Raw genomic sequence first — 27,607 nt, 5'->3', positions numbered from 1 at the left:
AACAAGTGCATTCAAGAGTCAAACATGACCCCACGTAAAACATTCAAGAAGGTGGAAAACAGTGTTTACATTTATACGGTGAGCGCATTCCATTGCTGTCTGACAATCACACCATATAAAGAACACCTCGATCCACACTTTTTCAACAAATTACTGGTTTATTTAAAACACATTTACTTAAACACTGAAAAGATCTGAAATGTTTAAGATTGACATCAGGAGTTCCCACCATACGTTTCCATACACACTGCCTGATCATTTGAAGCCATTGAACAGTTCTAATCCAGAATACCTACAGCATAATGTACAGCTGCAGGCGGAACAGCCTAACATTCATGTTCTCAAAGTTCAACAGTGCCAAAACCTCCTGAACCAAACACCCAGCCCTGGAGCAGACGGTTTACACTGGAAATCACTGATTCACAATTTAAGTTTCAAGAACAAGGAGTTCTTACTGTCAGTTTGTGTGTGTGTGCACGCGTGTTTACGCGAGTGTGCGCATGCATGTGTGGTTTCATTCGTAATAACTCATAGTAGAAATATAGCCAATTTGACCAATCCTGTCCTTCATAAGAAATGTAGTGTAGAGTTCAAAGTATAGTGTTTACTAACATAAAAAAAATAATAATAATTCGCCCTGAAATCATCCTGTACCAGATCGGTGTGAGCTCTCAGCGTTCCTACGCGACCGACAGCAGCTGCAAGCAGTGCTCGGTGACTGCACTCCGCCCCACGGCTCTTAGTGGCGCTAATCACAGTATTTATGACCCTCACACACTGGAGTCAACGATTAACGACCACTAGGAGGCGACGCGTGGCAGAGGCTGTCGAACGGAAGTGGCCCTTGCCCTCTCACGATCCCCTTGTGTGACATCGCACGTCCTGAGCAGCGGCTCCCGACACCAGCCATGGGTGGTGGGGAAACTCTGGGGTTAGGGCTCCCCAGTTTAACACACGCCATTCAACTCAGCGGCTAGCGAGAAGCCGGCCAGCCATGTGCTGAATCGGATGTGTTGGACTGGGGAAAACGCAGCAGAGAACGGAGTCCCTGCTGCTGGGACTTGGCAATGGATGTGTCAATTCTTAAAGAGACAGGCCAGGCAAAAATACTAGTGCTGCAAGCAACGGATGGAAGCAAACAATGACCGTTTAGCATTGGCGTTGCGCTCATGATTTCATCCACCGGTGCATGTTTGGTTAAGCCATATGCTGCAATAAATCAGAACAGAAAAAACACTTGCTGCTTGGGTTAGAACAGTAGCCTTCAGTGTGAAGAAAACAAAACACTTGGTATTTGGGTTAGAATAATAGTAGCCTTCATAATTGTACTTAGGTAGAACTAACTATTTTTCAACATTAATGAGAACTGTTCAGTTGAGTGATCTGACCTGATCTGATTGGCCACATTATTTCTCCATTTGTCTTATTTTTCATGTTTCATCTTTAGGAACATGCGACTTTCCCTCCCCATCGTACATGGGTTAGAAAAAGAGTATTTCACAATGCTTATAATGTTTAGATTAGCTGAAACATTGCTAAAAGAAAAAAATTAAAATAATACCATAAAAAAACTTTTTTTAAAAGAAAAAAAAATAACAGCCCTGACTTCTCTCCCATCTCTCTCTGGTGCCACCCCAGCCCTACACAGACCTGATAACGGCCCATATTAAATCAAGCAACAAAAATCATTGCGATATGGGTCAGCTTCTCTGTGGCCATATAACTGCATTTGATACAACAGCGCTGTTACTCTGAGAAGTGTGGCAAATAAGAGTCAGTGACTGAAGCTTTAAGGAAGGTGCTGGTGCACGGAGGGGAAAGTGGCCTAAATTTCACGGCCTCCCACATCCTAATGCTGCGCTGAGGAAAACAGTTCAGACCAGAGATCAGCACTTTAAATGACTAATCCTTTCTGAGTGGCAGAAAGAGGGTTAACGTGATTTGTTTCCTTAAAAAAAAACAACAACAAAAAAACAACAACAAAAAAAAAAAACCACGTCTGGACTCGGCACTTTTTTTTTTTTTTTACATCCATATCTGTCATTCAGCACCATCTCTACTCACTTTACTTTACATGCAAACCTCTCCCTCTTTCCCCTCCCTACCTCTCACACGCACACGCACACGCACACATGCCTGGCTTGCAGGACTCTCTCAGTGCTTAAGAGAGAAGTCGCCCGTGTTGAGGCGTGGCCTGGGCAAGGCTCCGAACATCTCAGTGCCATCCGTGGCTGCCGGAGTAAGCAGAGCCTTCATGCTAGCAGCTATGTGGTCCAGGTCTGCGCAGGCAACCTATCACACACGCACAAATCAGACAAGGTGTGACTCGACAATGATCAACAAATCACTGTAGCAGAAAGACTTAACAGTAGCTCACAATATTCAAATATTCACTAGCCCTTCATTCATTTCACCATCTTGTACCGCGAGTGTGAGATTAAGGAAATAGTTCCACTAAAACACTAAATGTGACTAAACAGTGCATGATCTAACATCACGCCCCTGATGAGGATAGAAGTAGATTGGAGTCAAAAGTACTGAACCTAATTTCACAAGTATAACATCTTAAAATGTGATGAAAGCAATAAGAAAACATCAGAATTAATAGAGAACAGAAAGCAAAATAAAATCTATTTTAAAAGAGACCAACCAAGAGAAAAACCATTACCAAATAAAGAAGGCGGGCCCACCAGAGTTGCCCAGTTTGTGGTTTTCATGCCATACTGGGCTTGAAAAAGCAGTTGTGTGAAAATGTAACGTGGTCACAGTCTGGGTTTTTTGGGCCATTTTCAAAATGAACCGTGGCTACAAAAAACTTTTGACCACAACCAGCATGAAGCAAAAATGAATCGTTTTGTGAATGAATTTTTAGATGTGAAAGACTTGGCCACCCATGTCCTACAAGTAGACAGGCAACACAAGACTACAGCTAAGAGGAAGGGGAGAGAGAACATGAGTGGCGCAAATCATATGACATCATTGCCTGCTTGCTCACGCCACATCCTGACTCGTGTTTCTAAGTCGTCTAAGTCGAATTTATGGGAGCACGGACACTCTCATACCGATCACTCTGGATAAGAGTACCTGCCAAGTACTGCAAATGTAAACAGTATGGGGCTGCACAGAGAACCACACAGATAACAGATGGGGAAGAACAAGGAGAGATTGAAAAGCTTTGACATTTCATTTTGTCTCATTATCCATCAATGGGATATAAAAAAGAAAAGAAAACTAAGTAAAAACTAACACAGGAACAGCAGCAAACATAACAAAGTAACATTAAATGAAGTTTCAAGACCACTACACTGAAGCTGAAACATCTCAGAGAGAAACTTGATTTCTAAAAATCCATGATATTCTTGCGCCTCATCGTGCCTTGCGTGAAATGTGCAAAATCATCCATTGAGCTGAAAACAGACTCTAGTCTAGGCTCACTAACAACAAAAATGTGGGAGCATACCAAAACGACGTTAAAGTGAGGTGTTGCCGTATTACTTCTACCATAGAAGGGCAAGAGGATAATATGTGGAAGCCAAAACTGACTTTCATTTTTTATATAAAATAATTTAGCATATTTTTTTAAATCACTAAGTGACTGAGAGGCTATGAATAAGCTACCAGAATCTAGTGACTTCATAGCAGTGGTCATGTGGGCTCTAGCGAATAAGAGACTAACATACATACATCGAGCCTAGCCAGAGTCCGAACAGTCCATGCAATCATGTTTGAGTTGCAGAGACAGGAGAGGCTCACAAAGGAGGGTGATTGTGCATGACTCGAGGGGTCATGACACTGCTATTTTAGATGGCAAAGTAGTTTGGCAACTACATGAGATTGCTGAATTGTACTGGAGCAATTTCTTGTCATGTGTTTTGGCAGAGCTCTATGCAGTAGCAGGTCAGTAAAGGGAGTGGAGTAAGTTACATTACGTACAACCATATTTTAAATGAGTTGACAAAGCCCCTTTTGTACACTGGGGAAGTACCAACTGCTCTGTGTTCTGAGAAATCTGTGTTCAAAAACTGCTTTCACACAAATGTTGAGGTTACGTCACTTTTTTTTTTTATTTTTCCCCTAAATCTTACAGTGCAATTGTGGATATCTTTTAAATCATTTTATTTACTTATTTTTGCATTTCAGAAAATGTTTTATTTAAAACCCAGAATAGGCACTTAAATACACGAAATTAGGTTTTGCTTCGACAGATACTGTAATTTAAGTAATAAAAATGTTGCTTTTTCTAAAATGGAAACCAATAAGTTAATTAACAGACCGGTCTTATATTCTCCTTTATATATTTAGTATTGCGCTTAAGCATTTATCTATAATAGTATTTCTTATCTGATTAATCAATGGAGTGCCTGAAAGAATACTCGATTACTAATATAATCTATTGCTGCAGTCCTAACAGTTCTTTTGCAATTCCTGCCTTATTTCCTTAAATGTCTCTGATTGTACACCCTAGATTTAGGGCCAATTTCAGCTTCTGCCTGGACTTCTTTTTTTTTTTGCTGGACCTAGCAACCCTGGTTTGTATTAACACACAACAAAGGCACTTGAAATGTGCCATGAAAGGTAAAATGCAGGCTACTGACGCCACTGCATAAAGGCACGTGAGGGCAGTTCCGGTGAGCGGGCTGGTGTTGCGGGGGCCAACGAATCACCTGTCACTGTCCATTACTCAACTCGAAGAACTGATTTCAAAGAGTGTAGGCCTGTGTATTTGAGGCAGCAGACACTGCAGTTTCGCCTGCCTCTCAGCAATACTCAGACATATGAAGTTATTTTGAAAAGAGACCGTGGCAGGTAATAATCCAAGTGGTGGTGTCATGATCACAATCACAATAGTGATGTAACACAGTCACCTGGGGAACGTGGGGAAAGTTTACCAAATCTTTATTAGTGCACACACATCTTCAGAGTAGACCTATGCTGGACTGGCGCAGTCTGCGTTATACTATGCTGGACTGGCGCAGTCTGCGTTATACTATGCTGGACTGGCGCAGTCTGCGTTATACTATGCTGGACTGGCGCAGTTTGTGTTATACTGCTTGAAGATCACACACAGACCTCATTTTGAGAAATGCTGGTTGATTTACAAAGCATTTTCTCTTGCTTGGATACGCAACTGTACTTTGGAATGTTTTTGTGGTCTAAAAACCACACATGAAACAACAGCCTAGCATTCCCCTGAAGTTTAACTACATTACAAAGAAATATCATCTTTTCTACATATATAAGATCAACTTTAGCTTCAACCTTAGCACCTTTTCCAATATTCTCATCCCTCCTCCTCCTCCCTCAGTGCCAATGATTTTGCCACCTTTTTTTATTTAAAAGATCTGTTAGTCTTTTTCTACTACCAAATGTAAACTTTCCTTTCTTCCCAAGTTTCTTGATTGAGCCTTTTACAAAATCAGTTGTCTTACAGAATCCTAACCAGTCTGGGTTTAATGCTGCACACTCCACTCATAGCTGTTACAGAGATGCTGCATGATGCTAGATCAGCCAAGCCATTATCTGCTCTGATTCCTCTTGATCTCTCGGCTGCCTTCAACACGGTCAACAAGAAGACTCCCTGGGCCATCATCAGAGGCCTTGGGATTAGCGGCAGAGCACGGTGACGGCTTCCTTCTTACCCATATGGACAGTCATATCAGATCAGTGGACATGGAGGGGGTCAATATCTACTCCATACAGACTCTCCCCCTACTGTCCTGCAAGGCTCAATGATTGGTCCTCACCGACCCCGTCATGTCCACTCTCTCTGTGAGCTCATATACACATATCTTTTCTCATAACACTGCAATGTTGATAGCACTCAACACAATTTCCTTTTGATTCTCAGCACGCCCAGCAGACATATCATCATGGACAGAAGCTCATGGCTTGAAACTAAAGCTTGGCAGGACTGAGCTGCTACATTGGGCTACAGATGCTTTCCCACGTCAGGACCCTGTAATGTCACAGAATATTTCTGGGATCATGCCAAGCAACAAGGTACGCAACCTTGGAATAATTCTTGACAACCAACCATCATTCTCTCCTGGAGAGTCTCCTGTCAGTGCTCAGACCTCTGGCTCCCTGTAGGGTCCACCTCAGATTTAAAACACTGCTCCGTGCCTACAAAGCCATAACTGGACCAGTTTTGATAGAGATTACAAAGCACTAGACACAGGTTTTCAAATACTGTAAATGTAAATTTTAAAATGGCCTTCAACAATTTTTTTTTTTAATGGAGAAAGGAAGAAAAAAGGATGGCAGAAGACTTTTTTCAAAGGTTTTATATTTCAAAGTCCTATATTCTCTTTCAGTTTAATCATAATGGATAAATGTTAAATACTTTGACACAAATCTAATTAGATAAGGAAAGTGCAATGATGGGGTCCAGCGGTGTCTGTGTTAAAGAAACAGTTTAAGAGAAACATTAGTGTCACCAACAATGAAGGGAATGACGAGAAATAATTAGAGCAAGCAAGAGACCTGACTTCAGTGGATGATAACCTACAGCTGCTACATACGTTCCCACTGGATCCAGCAAAGCCTACATAAGCTTTAGTAGGTGCGTTACCAAAGGCTGGCTCTTGTAACCACTGCTCTGAAGAGCCGGACATGTGCTGTCCACTAAGTGGGGAGACTAACCCGTTCACCACTGTGGGGCTCTCCAGGTGGGGCGCGGGTGGTCCTATAGCCCCACACAGGCACGGACACAGGCAGAGAGCGTGCCAGAGCTACGGGGTGAGACGGCCGGGATGCCAGCGCAGGAAGTCCCATCGCCAGGCCTCGGGAAGGGGGAGGGGCTTCCTCACTCAGAGAGCCTAAAACCATCAACAAAAACACAGAGAGAATAAGGAGGGGGAAAGATTTGGACAGCATTCTTCCTGGAGCCCTTGCTGCAGGTCACAGAAAAAGGTCTCACTGGTTTAACATGTGTGTCCATGCTTGAAACCTTTTTTTGCATTTCATAATGTGCATTTGTAAAGAACAAAAGTTTGCAGACACCCCTCCTAATTACTGAGTTCAGTTGTTTCAGCTACATTCATTCTTAACACGTATATAAAACCAAGCACCATAACACCATAGACAAGCAACAGTAGAATGGGTTGTAGAGAAGTGATTTTTAACATGACAGTCATAGGAAGCCACCTTTGCCAGTTCTAGATCTGACCTGGTCAAATATAAGTGCTATTATTGCCTAGGAGCAACCACAGATCAGTCAGGAGCTTTGTGAAATGGGCATTATGCCCTAGCAGATGCATAAAAGCCTAAGCTCACGATGCACAATGCCAAATGTTGGCTGAAGTGCTGTAAAAAACATCACCTCTGGATTCTGGAGGATTGAAAACATCTGAAGTGATGAATCACACTCTAATATCAAAACAGTCTGAGAAATAAATCTGGATTTGATGCGTGCTACGAGATCGTTACCGAGTGGACTACACAGTGAAGTCTGGTGGAGGAAAAACAACAGTGTGTGAGTGTGTAAAAAAGCGATATCTGTCTGAAAGCATCCTTGAGTTTGAGAAAGGCACTATATAAAAACACAACTAATATTAATAATAATATTAACATTATTAATAATTGTTATTATTAATAATGGTCGAAGGCTGATTTTCAGGGTTTGGGCACCTTAATTCCAGTGAAGGGTAAGGTAAATGCTATAGCATATACCTTTTAAGACAGTTACATGCTTCCCACTTTGTGGAAACAGTACAGGGAAGGATCTTTACTGTTCCAGCATGACTGTGCCCATGTGCAGAAACTGAGGTCCACATCGTGGTTTGAGGAGTTTGGTGTGGAGGAACTCCACTGGCCTGGACAGAGCCCTGACCTCAACTACACTGAACACCTCTGGGGAGAATTAGTTGACTGTGTTGACTGTGAGCCAGGCCTTCTTGTCAAACATATTTTGACTGAATGTGCACAAATAACCACAGAAACACTAAAATCTTGAGGAAAGCCTTCCCAGGATAGTGAAGTCTGTCATTTCCACAAAGGGCATCTTTGAAGCATCAAAGATGTTAATGCCCATAGTTTTGGAATGGGGTATCCAGCAAGCATATACGTGTGTGACAGTCAGGTGTCCACAAACCTTTGGCCATACAGTGTACCCGGTAAGATGATGTTACTAGAAACCTAGAGTCTCACTTTGTCCACTAGTTGTTAAATTCTGCCAGTCACATTTACTCAGATGTAGTACAAAAAACTACTTTGAATTATCCAGACGTTTGCCATTAATTTATAAAGAGGCATATCACATGTCCACAAAACCCTCTAAAAACATGGTTATGTAACTACCAGTGTGAGAACATTAGGCGTTTGTACGCAATCCTTGCCCGTGTTGGCAATAACTACAATGTCCTCTCACCCTATAGCAGATTACCAAAAGCTGCTCTTTAATACTGATCTGACATCAGTTTACCTTATGCTAGCTAATATCATGGTCTGTGCAGGCAGAGCTAGTTGCACAGCCATTAGCACCAAGAAGTCTGTGTTTGTTCCAGCTCGCCTCTCCTGATGCGGCAGGAAACCAGCACTGTGCAATGCTGGCCTACCTGACTCAGTAATGTCTGGAGCTGGAACAGAACGAAGCCTTGCATTCAGTTCAGACACCCTGAGCACCCTGATATTGGTTAGGCAGAGCTCGCCTTATCCCCTCATCACGAAGTAAGCAGGTACTGACTCTGACCATGAAAACTGACCACTGTACAAAACTGACATGACCATGTAACATTCGGTAGAGCACATTATATTAATAAGGAAGAATTCAGCCAATGAGGTTTGGTTTTCTTATGATGTAGCTTTTCTTCATGACACAGAGTTTGTGGTAAAAGAACCAAACCTCAGGGATCTCTGGAGATCTCCCCCACTCACCGTCAGTGCTCTCCTCTTCCCCATCCGACTCAAAGAAAGGCTCATAGTCATGGGAAAGTGAGTCCTCGTCCATAGAAAACACACCTAGGAGAAACAGCAACAGCATGAGAGGGTGAGCATGGAGGGAGAATCAGCAAGTCTATAAAGCACACACACACAACCACAAGACAAACCACAAATATGCTCACCGGCTGATTCATTCAAATTGCGCCTCTGTCCATCCAGATCATCTCCTTCCTCTTCCTCTTCCTCCAGGTCTGCGATACCTGCTCTCTCTCTAGCCCTCTCCACCTCCTCTAGAATGGCTCTGTCTCTCTCCCGTTCATTATTCCCTTTCTGAGCCACAGGTTGACCAATCACTGTCGCCTGGCTGTAGATTGACGGATAGCTCTGCGAATAAAGTCTTGCACTTGGACTTATGGACCCAGCACCTCCATCACCAATAAAGGCCTTTAGAAAGGGGAAATTATTTATTTATGAATATAGGGGAAAATAAATTAATTTATGAACAAAGATCTATATATTTTTAAAATAAACCCCTCACACAAAACAACCTGTTCACTAAACCAGGAATGAACATAAAAACCTCATCAGAATAACCAACACGAATGGAAATAACTCACTTTTTGAGATGATCATTGCAGAGGAGCCCAGGTTCAGGCCAAGGGGCTCAGAGCACTGTGCAGGTCACTGTTTATAGTGCTTTGAGAGATTGTTTCCAGTGTGTCCACGTTTGTGTTCTATCCTACCTCCCAACACAGCTGCTGCAAGTCATTATGACACCTAGTAGTGTAGGTGTACAGGTATACTGGGAGCTGGGACAGAGCCAAAATGTGGAGCATCCGGTGAGTCCCAAAAACTAAAATGACCAAGTTAAACCTTGATACGCTTGATGCCAAACTGAATTAGCCGTGTAAAAGTCAGGAGTACCCAAACCTGCACTGTGCACTGCTAATCCACCCCAGTTGGACAACCCAGGTTGCGAGGGGGGGGGGGGGGGGGGGCAAAATCGACAATCAATAATACACATTGTTTGACGACTCACCACCCTGTCTGGGGGCTTGGCCCCTCCCTCTTCTGAGCTGAGGGGGGCATGTCTGTGAGCTGTCAGCACGGTGGTAGAGTGGAGCACGGCAATATCGTCTATGTATCTCTGTGACGATTCTGCCAGGGCCCCCTGACCCCAGACGTGATAGGTGTAATCCCAGTTCTTGCTTCCCGGGGGCATGGCTCCTCCCCCCTCATGTTTCTTCACAGGGTCTCCCTCCGCAGCAGAAGGAAAGAACTTCTTACCGGCGGTCAGTATGGCCAAATCACAGCCAGACTTTTGGCTGTAAGCTTCAGCCGCAGCAAGCAAAGCCAACCAGCTCTCTTTGTGGTTGTCTGGGATCTCGAGGTCAGAGGATTTGGCAATGGAGGCCATGATGAACAACCCCGTGAATTGTTTCAAGAACTCAAGCTTATTCTGTTTTTGCTGGTACAGGAACTTGTCAAGCCAAGAGGGCAATGGTGAGCAGTGTTTCACGTTTGAGTGTTTGCCTCTCTTTCTGCTTCTGACTTGCTCAGATTTGCATGATCTGTGTCAGAAACCTTCTTTGGTAATGAGTATAGCTTAGTTCAGTGCAAATGCTGATGTGATGTAATGTAATGGGAGGCACGAGTGAGTGGCCGTTTCTGCATGCACCAGAGAACCAGGGGAGAGGTGGGAGGATGTCACTTGCTGGTGTTGCCTAGGAACAAACAGATACAAGTTTCACTGACGGATGATGTCATTCTTTTGAATTCACACCAAATATTGTCAAAGCTATGGTTATGTATGCATTAAGGCATTAAACTGTCAATTTGTAGGTTTATTCATTGTACAGCATGGTGAAAAACAGCATGAGACTTTCAACTTGGGTAGGATATGAAGTGTTGTGCATGATTGCTCACAGCCAAGCAAAAATGAATCAGTTTATCCCTGAGGAGTGACTGATCGCGCTGAACACACTGGTCGACTACAGCAGCATGCCTCGACACCTTAATGCATTTCACAAATGTACTCGGTGAAGTACGTCTGCAGTCCTCGTGGCCTGCCACAGTCAACCTCGCTAACACCTCCTCCCTCTCAAGCTGTCGGTGGACAACAACTTCCACTGCCAGAGTCTGCGACACACGGGCAACTGCAGTTGCTGAGTTAATTAGATAGCTCCGGTTTGTTGGCGTCAGTGGTAACGCGAAAGCCAGTTCCATGCCTTCTACAGATAAACAGCGGACCACTCACTTTACAGCACCCGGACGGTTTGGTACTTGGTCAACCAACCTGCTAGCCAGTTCGCTAGCTACAAAAGCGCTAGGTTAGCTGGCTGGCTAAGTGCTGCCTGTGAAGACCTCACGGTTGGCAGTCGTCCTGTCCACATTTTACACGGAGGCAAATGCAACTTGATTGATTAAAAATGAAAAACGATGGGCTTACTCACACACTTGTGTCGTCCGGTCTCTGTCAAGCGCGTCCCTCAGACTCAAAACTGTTAGTTTTGTAGCACCTCCTTTGTCTAGCAAACTCTCCCTGCACCGTCCTCTCCCCTAGACTTCAACGTAACGACGCGCGAGTAGATGTTGACAAGCCACCCCCCGCCCCCAGCGCGCGGTAACCGCGTAAGGTCTCGCGCGCGCCGCACGTGCGCTTTTACGGTTTTTTCCCCCCCCAGTACGCTCACCTGTGACTTACAGTAGTCTTACGGACGGGTGACGAATAACATGTTTACGAGCCTTGGCGCAAAACTGTGTGAGTCCAGTTGTGTTCATTATTTTAGTTTCCATATCATAGGCTGAAACTTCACACTGATCACATTAAGGACGTTTGAATTTGAGTTCCCAAATCGGGAATGAACTCTAATTACTATTAATATTTAAAAGTAGACGACCTCTATACTATATAGGTTAATAACCACGGTATTATCTTTGGCAAGCTGACTTCGTTGAGGTCCCTATTTTTGTTTTGTTTTTTTAATTCGTGGCAATTAATGTTGACAAAAGGCACTCTAGAATTGTTTTAATATTGGCGTGCCTTCATTTGGAAATTTGAGTAAACATCGCGACGTGATGACATCGCGAAAACGCGTCATCTGATGGGTCGGCTGAGTCTCCATAGTGCAGAGGAAGCAGCGTTGATTGGTCGGCTGAGTCTCCATAGTGCAGAGGAAGCAGCGTTGATTGGTCGGCTGAGTCTCCATAGTGCAGAGGAAGCAGCGTTGATTGGTCGGTTGAGTCACCATAGAGCAGAGGAAGCAGCGTTGTTTTGATCAAAACTATATACGCAGGCAAGCGGAGAATGGAGGGGAAGCTAGACAGTCACAAGGTAGGACACCCCAAGTAATTACTATATTTCAAAAAATATATTTTTGACATTATATTTTATGTCAAGTCCAACAGCAAGGTATTTCAAAAGGCCTCAAAGCGTTTTACCTGTATTTAAACTGAATTTAGTTGGCAAACTAACTTAACTAGGATCAGCTAGCTAATATAGCCATGTCTGGCTAACTAGATATTTTGCTAACCGCTAGCTGTCAAACTTGAGCCATCTAGCTATCATGTGAGCGCCATAATTCATCAGCGGTGCTCGTCTTTTCATTTCTCGCTGTTTGTTATATTCAAGAGAGTTTTAACTGAGGTTTAAGGTTTTACGTGTTGTCCAGGATTTGATTACTTGCATGTTGTAGTGTTTGCCGTAGGTTCTGTGTAGCTTAATTTACTGGACAGACCTGTTTAGACAGCCTGTGGTTCAGCAAGACCTTGTATTAAGTTGTTAGCACACTAGCTAGCTGGGCTAATATACGGACCGTGTCTATGTAAGAGACTAACGATGTATAACGATATATATATATATATATATATATATATATATATATATATATATATATATATATATATATATATATAAAAATATTTCATTAGATGTATCCGGGTGCTTTAGCTACATGCTTCCCGATTTGTGTTAAAAGAGTCATCTATTGTATTGTATTGTATTGTATTGTAAAGAGAAAGTCTGCCCTGAAGAAAATGACAGATTATACGACAGCAGGTTTAGTTCTAAAAGCAATGCTATGGTTACTCCTACAAGTGAAGCAATGTAGGAATTCTAGACCACACTAGCGAGGTCCGCCGCTGAACTGTCATGTGATCTGTGTCTGAGTTCCTGCGACCTGTACACACACACACGTGAGTGTGAGTCATGAATAACCTGGGAGGGGGGTGCAGTGGGTTCTTCGCATTTGAAGGTGAAAAATTAAAAGCACTCCGTTTTTATGCACAGCTTATCTTTGAGAAGGAGGGCGTTTACCTCCACACCAACGCCAAAAGAAGCAACGAGGACACGACCATTCCTGGATTTATTCGTATCATAGAGCGGGTGAGGTTTACTGTATAACCCTGGATGGGGTATTTGGCACTGATACCTAGTAAGGGACATTTGAATTCCAATTTCTTCATGAATGCCACAATAATAAAAGTAAAATAGAGCCACACACAAACTGTATTATTCCAGCTGGTACAGTAGAAATGGTAAGTAATAATGGACACAAATAGTAATTATGTATAATGGTACATATTGTTGTGTTTCAAATCCTGGCAGGATGGTGAGGCGCTGCTGGAGTGGAGCCCGGTGCAGGGTGAGGGAAAAAATGCTCCGGCTGTCTTTTACACAAAGAAGGTGAGACCCACTGTAACCTCTCCAACGCTCAACGGTCAAATGCCCTATATCTCAGTGATGCTCCACTGAAGCAAACTCCAATGCATTTGTACATGTGTGCTAATACATTTCAGCCTCATTGGCTTGTTTTTTGTATAACGTTCTGTTAACACCACTGTTTGAAAGCTGTAATTTAGGATCTGACCTGTCGCCCCCCCTCACCTTCTCACCACTTTCTCCTGTGTTTCTTTGGTAGGATGGAGAAGATGGGGGAGAAGAGGAGACCAAGTTTGACCCAGGCTACGAACCGGACTGGGCTGTTATCAGCACAGTAAAGCAGACCAGAGCAAAAGAGCAGCAACCTCCAGTGAGACAGACAGGTACATAGTAAAGCCCCAGTGAGACAGATGTGTGTGTGTGTGTGTGTGTGTGTGTGTGTGTGTGTGTGTGTGTGTGTGTGTGTGTGTGTGTGTGTGTGTGTTTTATCTGAACTCCATATAGCACACACTGCAATATACAGTAATACTTACAAACACACCATTGTTTTCTTTAGTACTGGTAAAATGCTTGGAATTCACATTCCTCTTTGAGTCAGCAAAAGCCTTTGCTGTTTTAATGTGCATTTGTTTATTTCGCAGAATAGAGTCTCTTGTCCAGGTGTGCACAGTGAAAGATTGAAAATTACACTGATGTCATGCTCTGTGCTTCTGCCTCCAGGGCAGTGGGGCTCGTTCTCTCTGCCCCTGTCGGAGCTTTACTCCCTTCGCCGTGCCCGCTTCTCTCTGGGCAGGAACTTCATGGTGTTGACCAGCAGGGGGGGCCATCCCCTTCCCCCACTGCACTTCCACAGAGGTGGCACCAGAGAGCTGCTCAGAGCCATGCAGAGATACATCAGACTAGCCCCGTGAGTGGCTTCTCCACACTGTGCAGTGCTGGCCTGATGGTTAAGGTACTCGATTAGCAATAAGAAGGTTGCCAGTTCTAGAACCACCACTGCCAAGTTACCACTGTTGGGCCCCTGAGCAAGGCCTTAACCCTTAATTGCTGAAATTTGTACTCATCCAAGATTGTAAATTGCTTTGGATAAAAGTGTCAGTTAAATGCCATAAATGTAATTGCTTTAGTACTAAGTAGATTATATTACAAATTAGTAATTGTAATAATTCTGACAATAAAAAATCCCCCCCCCTCATCTCTGCCCCTCAGGTCTCCAGTGGATGGGAGGTTGTTCTTGGCATATCCCCATGACTCTGGGGCTCTCTCTCAATCTTTTGATGAACTGCATCTCTTTGATGACACTGGTTCGGACCTCGTCTCTGTAGGTTCCTAACACATTCCTTGTGTCACTCCCACTAAAGGCCCTAACCCATATCTGCTCTTCCTCTGGACTGTTTGGAGTCTGACATGTTTGGTTTGTTTACGTGCAGAGGTTCATCCAGGACCCTTACGCGACTACATTTGGGGGATTCTCCAAGGTGACAAACTTCTTCAGAGGGGCACTGAGACCCCCGGAGTCTCCTCTGCATGGCTGCACACCTGCAGGAAATCACGCACCCCACACAGCCGATGACGAACCCGGCTTTGAGCTCATAACCTGTGTACGTCACGAAGAGCGGATAGGGCGAGGGGTAGAGAGAAACAACCAGATAGAGAGGGGCAGAGCGGGTGTGGGGTGGGGAAGAGGGGCAGAGCGGGTGTGGGGTGGGGAAGAGGGGCAGAGCGTGTGTGGGGTGGGGAGGAGGGGCAGAGCGTGCGTGTGTGGGGTGGGGAGGAGGGGCAGAGCGTGCGTGTGTGGGGTGGGGAGGAGGGGCAGAGCGTGCGTGTGGGGTGGGGAGGAGGGGCAGAGCGTGCGTGTGTGGGGTGGGGAGGAGGGGCAGAGCGTGCGTGTGTGGGGTGGGGAGGAGGGGCAGAGCGTGCGTGTGTGGGGTGGGGAGTGGGGAAGGAGGGAGTGGTATGTGAGAGAATGCTTCACTGGTGAATAATTAAGATGATTCGATTGGTGCAGTTTGACGTTGCATCCTTTGCCAGCAGGGGGCAGAGCTGGGTCCCCGGCCGACGGTCACCAGAGGACAGCCTTTGGATAACTGGGAGCAATTTCTGGACTCGGAAGGGCGTGTCACTGACCCACAGATAGTCAAGGAGCTGGTTTTCAGAGGGGTGGGTTTATAATTTTCACTGTCATATAATTTTCACTGTCGCAGCACATAGCTGTCAACACTGAGCTAAAGCGTGTATGCATTTGGAGGGAGGGGCTTTAGGGAAAGGGGGGCTGGACTCCTTTGCTGACTAAAGTGCTATTTGGATGGGATTAGATTTACACAGGGAGGTGGAATAATGTAGTGATTGCCTGCATACCTCAGTGATTCTTAGTTCTGTCTGAATCCATCATGTTATTTTTACAGACTCTGTACTTCCATGTCAGTGAAGATTCTAGCATCTTTTACCTACTATAAAACAACTGGTAGAAATGACCCCAGGTTATTTTAATCCCTTGAAATTTACAATGTCTATAAATATTCTGTCATTTCTTGTGGAACAGGAGTTTGTACTTTTTTATTATTATTATCCTGCCTGGTGCTGTGAGGAGACATTTACTAGTGTTATATATTTTGGCATTGACTTGCCTTCTCAGGGGAGTGTCCCTTCTGGTAGCTTTAGGTAAATTCTAATAAATGTATGTCATTTTCACACCCAAATTATGGTTGCTATATTATTAAATATTACCATTTTGCAAAGAAGATATGTATAGGAGTACAGACAAGTGAGTGAGGAATTTGGACCTAATCCAGGTTTTCTGGTTCATAATAGCCCTAGAAAGATTATGATTTATATTTCAGTAGTGTTTTGTAGTTGTTAACAAAGAAAGATGCATATTACACCTGGAGTTCTTTGTGTGATGATGAGTAAACTGAGTAGCCACTCCCAGCTTTGTAATGCATACAGATGTTTCATCCCATGTTAAATGGTGACCAACATTACAGAAGTCCTATGATCAAATTGCTTTAGGGACAGTTATTTAGCTGACACTTTTTTTTAATCCAAAGCAATTTAGAATTATGAGTGAGTACAACTTGAGCAATTGAGGGTTAAGGGCCTTGCTCAGGGCCCCAACAGTGGAAATTTGGCAGTGGTGGGGCTTGAACCAGCAACCTTCTGATTACAGAAGTTAATGCGAGCTTACTGCAGCTAAGTGTCTCAGCTGAGGAAGTGCCGAGGTTTAGGCGGGAGGAAAGGGGCTGTGTTCCTTCCCTGTGTGATCATGTTTCCTTCTCCCAGGGCATCATTCCTCCCCTTCGAAAGGAGGTTTGGAAATTCCTCCTGGGATTTTTCCCCTGGAACAGTACAGCTAAAGAGCGGGAGGACATTATCCGCGTGAAAACGTGAGTCCAGTGATGCAAGTGATGTTGTCAGTCAGTTACACCTGAATACACTCAGCGTTGGACGGCATTTACGTGCTGTTGCCCTTCCTGGGCAACGGCACTGGAGGAGAGTCCCAAGATGAATGGTTTATTAGAGCACCTGATGAGCACTGGAGCAAGGCCTTTCTAAACATTTCAGCCCATAGGGAACAGTGATCGGATGCTCCCCAGTCTTTGCCAGACTTGCTATTTTGATCCAGCTATTTTTATTTTGAGTTATTCGGGATGTGCATGCGCTCCTGTCCCGTCTCTGTTCCTCAACCCTCCTCATCTTCTCTGCTGTCCTGCAGGGATGAGTACTTCAGGATGAAAGTGCAATGGAAATCTGTCAGTGAAGAGCAAGAGATGAGAAACTCCCTCCTCAGAGGATACCGCAGCCTCATTGGTCAGTTCAGCGGTCTGTAAAGTCATTGAAGAGCTAAGATTCCTAGTCTAGTCCTTGAGGACTGCCGGTCTAAATGATTGTTAATTTTCAGCTCCCAGTAAACCCACAACCTTTAAATACCTTAGCAGGATTAGCAGGTCCTCAAGTACTAGATCTGAATTATGAGGTCTTTGAATACTAAATTGTAAGTCTGTGCTGTTTCTAACATTATATACAACAGAATAACATATGCTATGGTATGTGTTTATGCTTCATATATGTCTGTGTTCTGACTGGACAGAGCGAGATGTGAATCGCACAGACAGACAAAACCCCTTCTTCTCTGGCAATGAGAACCCAGGTCTCACTCTGCTCCATGACGTGCTAATGACCTACTGCATGTACAACTTCGACCTGGGTACGTGCTTTCTATGTGCTGCAGTTACACCAGTTGGTCAGAAAACGGTGCTGTTGGCACTAATGTCCATGTCCCTCTCTGCTCAGGCTACGTGCAGGGCATGAGTGATCTCCTGGCTCCACTCCTGTTCGTCACTCAGAACGAAGTGGAATCCTTCTGGTGTTTGACTGGATTTATGGAGCTAGTGGTCAGTCATTTAGCTGATAATTACTACTAGTCACCAGAGGTGGATGTTTCAGGTTCATAAAAATAAAATGTGCTCCAGAGTTTTCATTCCAAGGGTTTTTGTGCCTGAATTTGCCCAAGCCAGGGGGGGATTATTTGAAGAAGCCAACTGGCTGACTATTTATTTATTTATTTATTTATTTATTTATTTATTTATTTATTTATTTATTTATTATTTTTCCACCTCTCACCATGTGACTGGAAAACAAACTTTTTAAAGATGAATGAATTTGGATTGAATGTGTAAACTGTGGCGGCTGTATTGTTTCCTTTCTTTCTTTCAGCATCAGAACTTTGAGGAGTCACAGGAGGCCATGAAACAACAGCTCCTTCAGCTCAGCCTGCTGCTGAGAGCACTCGACCCAGAACTGTGTGACTACCTAGGTATTCACTCACTCACTCACACTCTCTCTCTCACTCTCTCTCTCACTCTCCACCCAGAACTGTGTGACTACCTAGGTATTCACTCACTCACTCACACTCTCTCTCTCACTCTCTCTCTCTCTCTCACTCTCCACCCAGAACTGTGTGACTACCTAGGTATTCACTCACTCACTCACTCACACTCTCTCTCTCTCACTCTCCACCCAGAACTGTGTGACTACCTAGGTATTCACTCACTCACTCACTCACACTCTCTCTCTCTCACTCTCCACCCAGAACTGTGTGACTACCTAGGTATTCACTCACTCACTCACTCACTCACTCACACTCTCTCTCTCTCTCACTCTCCACCCAGAACTGTGTGACTACCTAGGTATTCACTCACTCACTCACTCACTCACTCACACTCTCTCTCTCACTCTCCACCCAGAGCTGTGTGACTACCTAGGTACTCACTCACTCACTCACTCACTCTCTCTCTCACTCTCCACCCAGAGCTGTGTGACTACCTAGGTACTCACTCACTCACTCACTCACTCTCTCTCTCTCTCACTCTCCACCCAGAGCTGTGTGACTACCTAGGTACTCACTCACTCTCTCTCTCACTCTCCACCCAGAGCTGTGTGACTACCTAGGTACTCACTCACTCACTCACTCACTCACTCTCTCTCTCACTCTCCACCCAGAGCTGTGTGACTACCTAGGTACTCACTCACTCACTCACTCTCTCTCTCACTCTCCACCCAGAGCTGTGTGACTACCTAGGTATATACATGTGCATACACACTAACTAAACTACATTTATTAAAGCACGTATCACATACAAATGTCTGTGTATCTGTCACTCAGTCACCGATTGCTTAAGATGCGCTTTTTTTTTTTTTTCAATCTTTTTCAAATTGTTGATGCTACTAAAACTGCACATGCACAGAAAGTCATCTTGTGCAATCTGGTATAGCAGATTTCCACTGTGTTGTGTGGGTGCCACTGTTGAGATGGTGTAGGATGGTTTGTGGCTGTTGGCTGTATTTGTGTGTGTGTGTGTGTGTGTGTGTGTGTGTGTGTGTGTGTGTGTGTGTGTGTGTGTGTGTGTGTGTGTGTGTGTGTGTGTGTGTGTGTGTGTGTGTGTGTATATGTCTGTCAGATTCTCAGGACAGCGGCTCTCTCTGTTTCTGCTTCCGCTGGCTGCTGATCTGGTACAAACGAGAGTTCCCCTTCGATGACATCCTCAGCCTCTGGGAGGTTGGGCCCACATACACACACACACACACACACGGCAGTAAACATGCTCCAACAACCAGACCAAAGAGGCAGCTGTCTGTCACAGCAGCCAGAACACACATTTACCTTCCTGAGTCCCTTACATTACCCTTTCCTTCAAGGTGTCACACACACACACACGGACGCACACGCATACACACACGTGGATGGACCTGTACACAGGAACAAAAACACTCCAGATATAAATCCAGAGTGACTGTATCAACATTCTAGAGACTTTGCAATAATCTCATGAAAGCTGTGTACACCAACCTGAACAATACCCCTCTCCTGTTTGTAGGTTCTCTGGACCCGCATCCCATGTGCGAACTTTCACCTTCTCTTGGCCTGCGCCATTCTCGTGTCACAGAGGGGGGAACTGATTGGATCAAACCATGATTTTAACTCCATTCTTAAGGTGTGTACTCTAGCTATAAGTTGCAGACTAAGCTGAAGGCTCTCTAAACACTGTGGATGTAGCTCATTAGTGGTCTGTGTGAGTCTGTGTGTCTGTGTGTGTGTGTGTCTGGTTTGCAGCACATCAATGAGCTGAACATGAAGTTGGATCTGGAAAGTGTCATGTGTGAAGCAGAGGGAATCTATCTGCAAATGGCTCAGTGCAAGGTACACACAAGTCCCTCCCCATCACTCACTCTCACTCTCACTCACACACACATCACACACACTTCACTCTCTCTCACACACATCACACATCACAGTCATCATACATGCTACTGTCTCACAAATACCACAGTATGCTCCATTCACAAGTTAGGTTCCAAAACCTAACTTGTATCTATGAACCAGACCGTTCATAGATACCCACACTGCTTCAACCAAAAAGGGCCCCCTATGCTTTTAAATTTGATTCTGCATATGTATTTACTAGCAAACTGCTCACTTTAACATAGCTAAATAGATATGGACCTTAATGCAAAGCTAGCTAGCTAGCACATTTTGTGTACCAGGTGGAAAAATTGCACTACCAACACCCCTCCACACACAATTAGAACTAATCATAAAAGCTTAATATATACCTACGTAACAGACTGATAACTCCCCTTTCTGTATCCCACCAATCAGGAGCTGCCTGTGAGAGTACAGGAAGTGCTGGGCCTGTATGTCCCCTCCAGCTCGGATGAAGAAAGCCCACAGTCAGAGCCCAAAGAGACTGACGGGCTGCTCAGCCAATCGTTAGCTAGGGGAGCAACAGCCTGCCAACCAAGCAACCCCCATGCAACCCCACGACCACCCCCCACATACCCCTAACCACTACTCTAACTGGACAAACAGAGAGGGTGATGTTTATGTAAAAATAATGTTTATGCATAACCTAGAGTAAAATAATAATTACCTGTAATTAATTGAGAGAGAGAGAGAGAGAGAGAGAGATACACATACACATACACATACACATACACATACACATGTATGTGAGTGAGAGAGAGGTAAGGTTATGGAGTGAATTCAGACTCATATGGAAGTTGAGGTAGAAGCCATGGAGAAAATGGAACTTTATAATACTATTTTCATATGAAGGGAACAAGAACTACAATAGCATTATGATTATAATGATGGGACGCTGGGGAACTGCACACAGAGACTAGAAGAGGCAGGTTTTTCAGGGACACGCGTCTCCTGCTGGGATTCGACGGCCTGCTTTCATTTATATTACACCTGATGTTTGTCTGCAGTAATGGCTTTATTCAAAAATGCTGAACTTGCTGGAGAGTAATAAAAATGACTCGGTGGAGGCACGCGTTAACATTAGCGAGGTCACGCTAAGCCCTCTCCGCTAGCCGACGCATTATCAGATTTGGGTGAGGCATTGCTGCCACGTCGGGGCTGAAATGGTAGCTTTGTGGTTCTTTTGGACCCATTTAACTTTTTTGGCCTGTCTGACATGACCGACCTTCTCTGTTTCTGTAATAGGAATATTTTGTCTTGTCTGATTATCTTGTGCGCTCTCGCTCTCTGGTTAAATCCACCTCCCACTTGCAACTGATGATATATAATAGTACTGTACAGCGTGCATGATGCCAACCTGGATGGCTCATACGTATTACATTTTAAGTGTAGCATATCTCAATAGTTTGTTTTAACCCTGGCTCCGCGTGCTTTTACTTTAATTGTTCTAAAATAAGAATTTAACGTTTTGTTCGCTGTAATACAATACCCCCCCCCCCCCACCCGCTAGTTATTTTTCTTTTTTTTCATGCTCTGCTCTGTTACTGTTACCTCCCTCTCTCCCCTTGAATCTGTCCATCTTTACAGCCTCATAAATAATTAAGTGTGGTTCAGGTCGACCGCACGAAAACCTGCCGGCCTATTTCCACTATGGCGAGATGCTACATCAGATAAGGCCTTATCATTAGCCTGCTTTCTGAGCGTTACACCAACGCCTGCAGTTAGCTCAGGAGTGGGGTACGAGGAGGGGAAGATGTGCGCAAACATCTTTTGGCTCAGCCTGGCTAACACACAGATGCTGAATGGTTCTGTGCACTTGCTCCAAGTTTAAAAGTTTCAGGACAAATGCTGTATCAAAGTATTCACCTGCTTCTCTTACAGTTCAGTCCTGTTGTAAGAAACATTTCTCAATGTTTAGATTTTGTTTGCTCGTTTTTATACTCTTGGCATTAAGAACATTTTGAACTGTTGTTAGTAGCTACATCTTAAAACCCTGTGTGTTATTAAATAATTAAAACACCCTTAAAAAAACGCAAAGTATTTTATTATTAAACCACTAAAGTTGCATTTGGCACAGTACAGCAGGGGTAGTATGAGTGTCCCATCATTTTCACATATACAAACACACAGCAGGTGTCGGACTTGGGTTAAAAGATCAGGGTAAATAGGGTCACTGTTCCTCACTATCCCACCAAATGAGGTGGAAAATGAAGGGTGGGGAGAGACACGCCCCCTCCCCATTAGCCCCTCCTCACACCGTTCTTTCTTCTGTCTGCGCGCGCTCTCTCTCTCTCTCTCGACCCTTTGCTCTTCTTACTGTGTTCTGTGTTGGTTTGAATACAGCTGCCACCTATGAATTTAGCACGGCACTTAAACAGCATGGCGATCTGTCACTTTTGTTCTGCCTCACACACACATGCACACGTTTTTTTTACACCCCCTGTCCCCTTCCCCACTTGACCTGACTTTGCTTGACGAGGGGGGGGGGGGTGGATTCAGTGTTTCATTCAAACTCAATCTGCTTTGAGTTGAGCTAAATCTTTTCATGGCCAAAAGCTGTTTAAATAGCTTTATGTCAAGTGACTCAAGTTCCTTCTCATCAGGAAAGTAAATCAGATTAGAAAGAGCCACTCAGGCTTTCCTCATCCTTCTTTACTTCTGGTCGGGTTTTGCATTTTTTGGAAAAAAAGAAGGGTTTTCCATCTCTTTGTGATAGAAAATAAAGGAAACCTCAGAAATGTACAGATAACAATCTCTAAGAGTGGGACATCCAACCATGTATTTAGAGAAAGTGGTGGATTACTGCCCACTATAGATGCTTTACTTTTCTACATTCTGACACATTGCACTGACCAGAATGGTGAATTCAGTCTGAATGAGCAGATAGTCAACACATCACCTCTAACTTGTTAGCTTTTAAAAGTGCCCCTACTCATTTACATAATGAGTAGTTGTTATGCTGTTATTTAAAGGGCTCAAAACACCTTTTTCTTGTTGGTCCTGTTTAATCAATTAAAATCGATTAAAATAGTAGTAATAAACTCCAAACCATCCTGGGCTAAAACCTGAAAATCTGATATCTGGCATGTTTTAGTCACTAATTAAACACACTGCATATTCAGATTCAGTGAAATACAAAGAAATGAGGCAGCCGCAATTACTGCAGCGAGAATAAAGAGTCCTGAGAAGAACCCCTCCAGCGTAAATCTCAAGCGTATCAAATCTGTTTGATAGAGCAAAGCACAAAATCTGTGTGGAAGTTATTAGTGTTAAAAAAAAAGAAAGTTCTCATATTTCAATCAGAGCGCCTAGCCACCTGTAGTCACAACAGTCACAATATATGACCCTGCTATCACTACTACCAGGACTACCCCAGAAGAGTGAGTGTGTGTGTGTGTGTGTGTGTGTGTGTGTGTGTGTGTGTGTGTGTGTGTGTGTGTGTGTGTGCAGCAGAAGGCCAGGCACTGGTGTCTGACACTGATTGGTAAAAGGAGACAATGTGCCTCATTGACCTGCCTGGCTCCACTGTCTGTCGCACATACCTCAGCCAGCCCTCCCCAGAGGACCTCACTGCTCTTTAAACAGGACACCAGATTGCCACAGGCAGAGGGAGTGGCAGTGTGTGTGTGTGTGTGTGTGTGTGTGTGTGTGTGTGTGTGTGTGTGTGTGTGTGTGTATGGTGAGAGGGAGAGGGTAATGGGATACTAGTTGCTTTGACAATGAGATTCCACAGAAAAGATGGGGGGTGGGGTGGGGCATGAGGTGGCACGTGAGGAAGTGTGACTTTATGACTTAAAACAAACGTTGCACACACTCCCAAACGGCGGCAGGACAATGGTTTTACAGCCTTATCTCAGGCTTTCATTGTTAGATCAGATTACCAAAATCCCCTTCCATCTGTCCAGAAGTACGTCTACTTCTGGACTAGTAAACTAGGAAACTCAGGTGCTCTGTGAAATGTCATCTTAAGACAGAAGACATGGTTTAGGATTATACTTATGTACTTGTTCCAGTGTAGTAATTTCTTCACACATGGGAAGGGTCCTTTGGATGTTATATATCTATTTTGCATTTACTGAGATCTTTTTACACCTCTACAAACCATGACCTTCAAAAGTTCTCATGGGACTGATACATCTTAGCACACAACACATGTGCGCTTTTGTATATATGTTATATAAAGTATTACTCATGAAATATAAATGTGTGCATATAACACCACAACTGTTGCCCTTCCATGCCAACAAACATCCAAACGGACCATTATTCATTCCCATTGTCAGAATTTGAAGATGACCTCTCTCTCTCTCTCTCTCTCTCTCTCTCTCTCTCTCTCTCTCTCTCTCTCTCTCTCTCTTTTTTTCTTTTCTCACTGTCAGTGACAAGCTGTTGCTCTCTCCCTCTGGGGCTCTCTCACCCTCTTTCGTCCCCTCCCTCTCTCTCTCTCTCTCTCTCTCTCCCTCATACTCTCTCTCTCTCCACCTGTTGATGCCATTGTTGTGCTGTCTTATTATTTTCCTCCACTCACTTCACACACGCCTCTTTTATTCCACACTTTCTCATCAACATCCTTTTTTTTTTTCCCCCTGTCCTTCTGGCTCTCGGAGGGTATTTAAAGAGAGGCGGGAGCTGAGCAGCATGAGACGCAGCACAGAGGCCTGCCCAGACACTCCCGTTCACCTGCGCACGTCCAGACACGCAGAACAGGCGCACTTAAGGCAGAGATCGCACGCGCGGCACACTAACTCTCAGACACCTGGCCGATAACTCGCGCAAACGCGAACGCGGCCACTCGTCCGCGCTTGGACACAGGAGGAGCAGGAGGTCGCGGTCCCTTCCGGAGAAGTGGAGGAGTGGCGTTCCGTCAGACAGGGACGATGTCCGTGTCTCTGTGGTGTGAGGAGGTGGACGAGGTGCAGGCTGGAGCTCAGGGGGGAGAGGTGGCTGTGAGAGCCCCCTGGGACCCCAGCGTGTCTGGGCAGAGGGTGGTGCAGAGGCTGCTGCAGCTGGAGGAGAGGTACCTACCCTCGCAGCTTTACGTCTCACTCGTTCAGAGGGAGCCCAAACGCAGGGAGGAGCTCACCAAGTGGGCTCTGGAGGTAGGACTCCTGAAGACAGCTTTGCATCTTAAAATACATTGTAGTTATCTATTGTTTATTTAATATGGACGGATACAGAAAAACAGAAACTTACAAAGAACAGTATATTTGCTATATGTCATAACATACATTACTACATGCTAATTTTCAATGTATGTCGCTGGCTAGGTTTTTGATAAACCTCTTTAGCATCCAAATTTGTGAAGTCATGACTGTCTGCAATACGGCCAAATTTTAGAATCTCTGACTATGAAATAAAACCAGCAGCTTCGGAAATATTTTGATTTTGGCTTAGTCCGGAGACTATTCTGATATTCACTCAAAGTATTGATAAATGTCTCTCAAATTGTATATGTTATACATTCATGGAAACTGCAACAGAACATTGAATTGCTTATTGTCTCACTCACTCTATACCTCCCTTTCTCTCTCTCATTTCCCTCTCTCTATCTCTTCCTCCCTATTTCTCCATCTCCCTGTGTTTTCTAGGTATGCTGCGAGTGTGGCTGCGATGAGTCTGTGTTTCCACTGGCGGCCTCTCTGTTGGACCGGTACCTGTCTACCACGCTCTCTCTGCCTGTCTCCCCATCCTGCCTGGCAGCCGCCTGCATCCTGGTGGCCTCCAAGCTGACGGAGAGTGAGGCAGTTACCGCCGACACCCTGCGCGCTGCTGCCGAGTACGAGTTTCTCTCCTCAAACCTGCGGGTGAGTCTCAGACCCTTCAGTGGGTGAGGTTTTAAGCTCTAGTCTCAGATCCTACAGCTGAACTGCACGCTACAGATTTAATTTCCAGAAAGACTGCTTTTTCCCCTTCTGAAATATCACTGAAATTTTGGTGTGTAGTAGTTTGTGCTACTACACACGCTGAAACATGTGAGTAGTAATTTGGCAATTCATGTGTTTTCTTTTCAAACAGGAGATGGAGCGTATTGTGCTGGGGACCCTACGGTGGGATGTTGCTGCGGTGACACCTCAGGACTTCATCCCACACTTCCTGTCTTGTCTGGAGGAACTGCATGGGGGAGACCTGGAAGTGGGCGACTTCATCCTCACACTCCGTCGCCACAGCGACACACTAGCAGCCATGTGTGTCTGCGACACACGCTTCCTGGGCACGCCTCCCTCTCTGATTGCTGCAGCAGCACTGAACTCTGCTCTTCGTGGTCTGGAGGGGAGGAGCCAGAGAGAAATGAGGCACATGACCTCCAAGCTGGCCACACTCTGTCAAACCGATCTGGTGAGTGTATGTGATGCTCTCTTTCCACTATGTGTGTGTGTGTGTGTGTGTGTGCGTGCGCATGGGAAAGAGATCATTTGCATTTGTATCTCACACTATGTGCGTTTTTGATTGTGCTTGTGTCCTACAAAATGCATTGCAAAAGGTTCTGTAACTTATAGAGTGTTTTTTTTTTTTGAGCCCACTTCTGACTGGTGTGTTCTGACCACAGGCCGTGCTGCAGTGTTACAGTGAGCTGGTAGAGGGCGCGCTCAGGGAACGACTGAGAAGTGGGCTAAGAAACAGCGAAGAAGAAGAGGAGAAATTTGACAGGCTGGAGGAGGACAGAGCGACCACTCCCACTGACCTGAGGGAGATAGACCTCTAGCACAGGGCAAACACAAGCTGTTTTAAATGCACATCTATAATCGTCCTGTTAGCCATCAGTGAAACTGATGTAAACCTGGTTTCTAAATGTTGTCCTATGATAATTTTGAAATTATTTAATTCTAATTTAATAATTGTTGTTATTTATTTGTTTGTTTGAGGGAATAAGATTGACCTGTGCTATATACATTTTGTTTGCATTTCTGAGATTTGTTGTTGTTTTTGCTTGTGTTTTGTACTATTGTACTGGGTATTGTACTATTGCAATGTGTACTATTAATTTATTATCAATGTATTTATTCTTTAACTGTTATATTTTATTTGATACATTTCACACTGTATAACAAAGTGTCCAATGAAATTAAAATCTATTTTTAAAAATAAATAATATAGACATACACGGTAGTAAACTTTATTAAGCTTGTAACCTTGTAAAAATGTAACATATCTGACATTTTATCTGAAATGACAACGTATGAAAAGTGTCACCAGTATCAAAACTTTAAGATATCTCAGTTTTAATTAATATGACATAACAAATGACTAATTAACTGCAAAGTAGTTAACTTGAATTCATATCCAGTCATATTCAGGTCGTGCTCTAA

At 44.3% G+C, this 27,607-nt stretch overlaps 3 protein-coding genes across 7 annotated transcripts; 2 read left to right on the top strand and 1 right to left on the bottom strand.

Annotated features, from left to right (window-relative positions):
* Window positions 1–138: 138 nt before the first annotated feature.
* On the bottom strand, window positions 139–11,491 carry akt1s1 (AKT1 substrate 1 (proline-rich)). 2 transcript variants are annotated; one of them, XM_027025670.3, is made up of 6 exons: window positions 11,334–11,491; window positions 9,920–10,604; window positions 9,063–9,324; window positions 8,875–8,958; window positions 6,643–6,818; window positions 139–2,292 (listed from the first exon to the last, which is right to left on the bottom strand). In XM_027025670.3, exons 2-6 carry the CDS (start codon window positions 10,295–10,297, stop codon window positions 2,155–2,157), a joined length of 1,038 nt encoding a protein of 345 aa, XP_026881471.2. In that variant the 5' UTR covers window positions 10,298–10,604; window positions 11,334–11,491; the 3' UTR covers window positions 139–2,154. The 2 variants fall into 2 exon arrangements, with proteins under 2 accessions (XP_026881471.2, XP_081567535.1); XM_081711409.1 differs by having other exon boundaries at window positions 11,330–11,477.
* A 349-nt stretch (window positions 11,492–11,840) lies between these two features.
* On the top strand, window positions 11,841–22,331 carry tbc1d17 (TBC1 domain family, member 17). 4 transcript variants are annotated; one of them, XM_027025679.3, is made up of 17 exons: window positions 11,859–12,214; window positions 13,169–13,264; window positions 13,487–13,564; window positions 13,800–13,923; window positions 14,261–14,447; window positions 14,750–14,861; window positions 14,971–15,141; window positions 15,572–15,700; window positions 16,820–16,923; window positions 17,253–17,347; window positions 17,628–17,744; window positions 17,831–17,931; window positions 18,254–18,353; window positions 19,498–19,595; window positions 19,915–20,031; window positions 20,151–20,237; window positions 20,697–22,331. In XM_027025679.3, the coding sequence occupies exons 1-17, from the start codon at window positions 12,188–12,190 to the stop codon at window positions 20,880–20,882; spliced, it is 1,929 nt and encodes a 642-aa protein (XP_026881480.2). In that variant the 5' UTR covers window positions 11,859–12,187; the 3' UTR covers window positions 20,883–22,331. The 4 variants fall into 4 exon arrangements, 2 of the variants coding, with proteins under 2 accessions (XP_026881480.2, XP_026881481.2); XM_027025680.3 differs by having other exon boundaries at window positions 11,863–12,214; window positions 15,575–15,700; XR_014122871.1 differs by lacking the exons at window positions 20,151–20,237; window positions 20,697–22,331 and having other exon boundaries at window positions 11,841–12,214; window positions 19,349–19,595.
* Window positions 22,332–22,832: 501 nt separating this feature from the next.
* Window positions 22,833–27,400, top strand: ccndx (cyclin Dx). Its single transcript, XM_027025672.3, has 4 exons — window positions 22,833–25,399; window positions 25,889–26,104; window positions 26,316–26,636; window positions 26,848–27,400. The coding sequence occupies exons 1-4, from the start codon at window positions 25,178–25,180 to the stop codon at window positions 27,001–27,003; spliced, it is 915 nt and encodes a 304-aa protein (XP_026881473.2). The 5' UTR covers window positions 22,833–25,177; the 3' UTR covers window positions 27,004–27,400.
* Window positions 27,401–27,607: the final 207 nt, after the last annotated feature.

The sequence above is a fragment of the Electrophorus electricus genome, chromosome 3 (genome assembly GCF_041902795.1).
Source record: "Electrophorus electricus isolate QZ-2024a chromosome 3, ASM4190279v1, whole genome shotgun sequence".
In the NCBI taxonomy this organism is placed as follows: Eukaryota; Metazoa; Chordata; class Actinopteri; order Gymnotiformes; family Gymnotidae; genus Electrophorus; species Electrophorus electricus.
The sequence above is the reverse complement of the archived record's forward strand: the minus strand, read 5'-3'. Positions and strand labels throughout refer to the sequence as shown.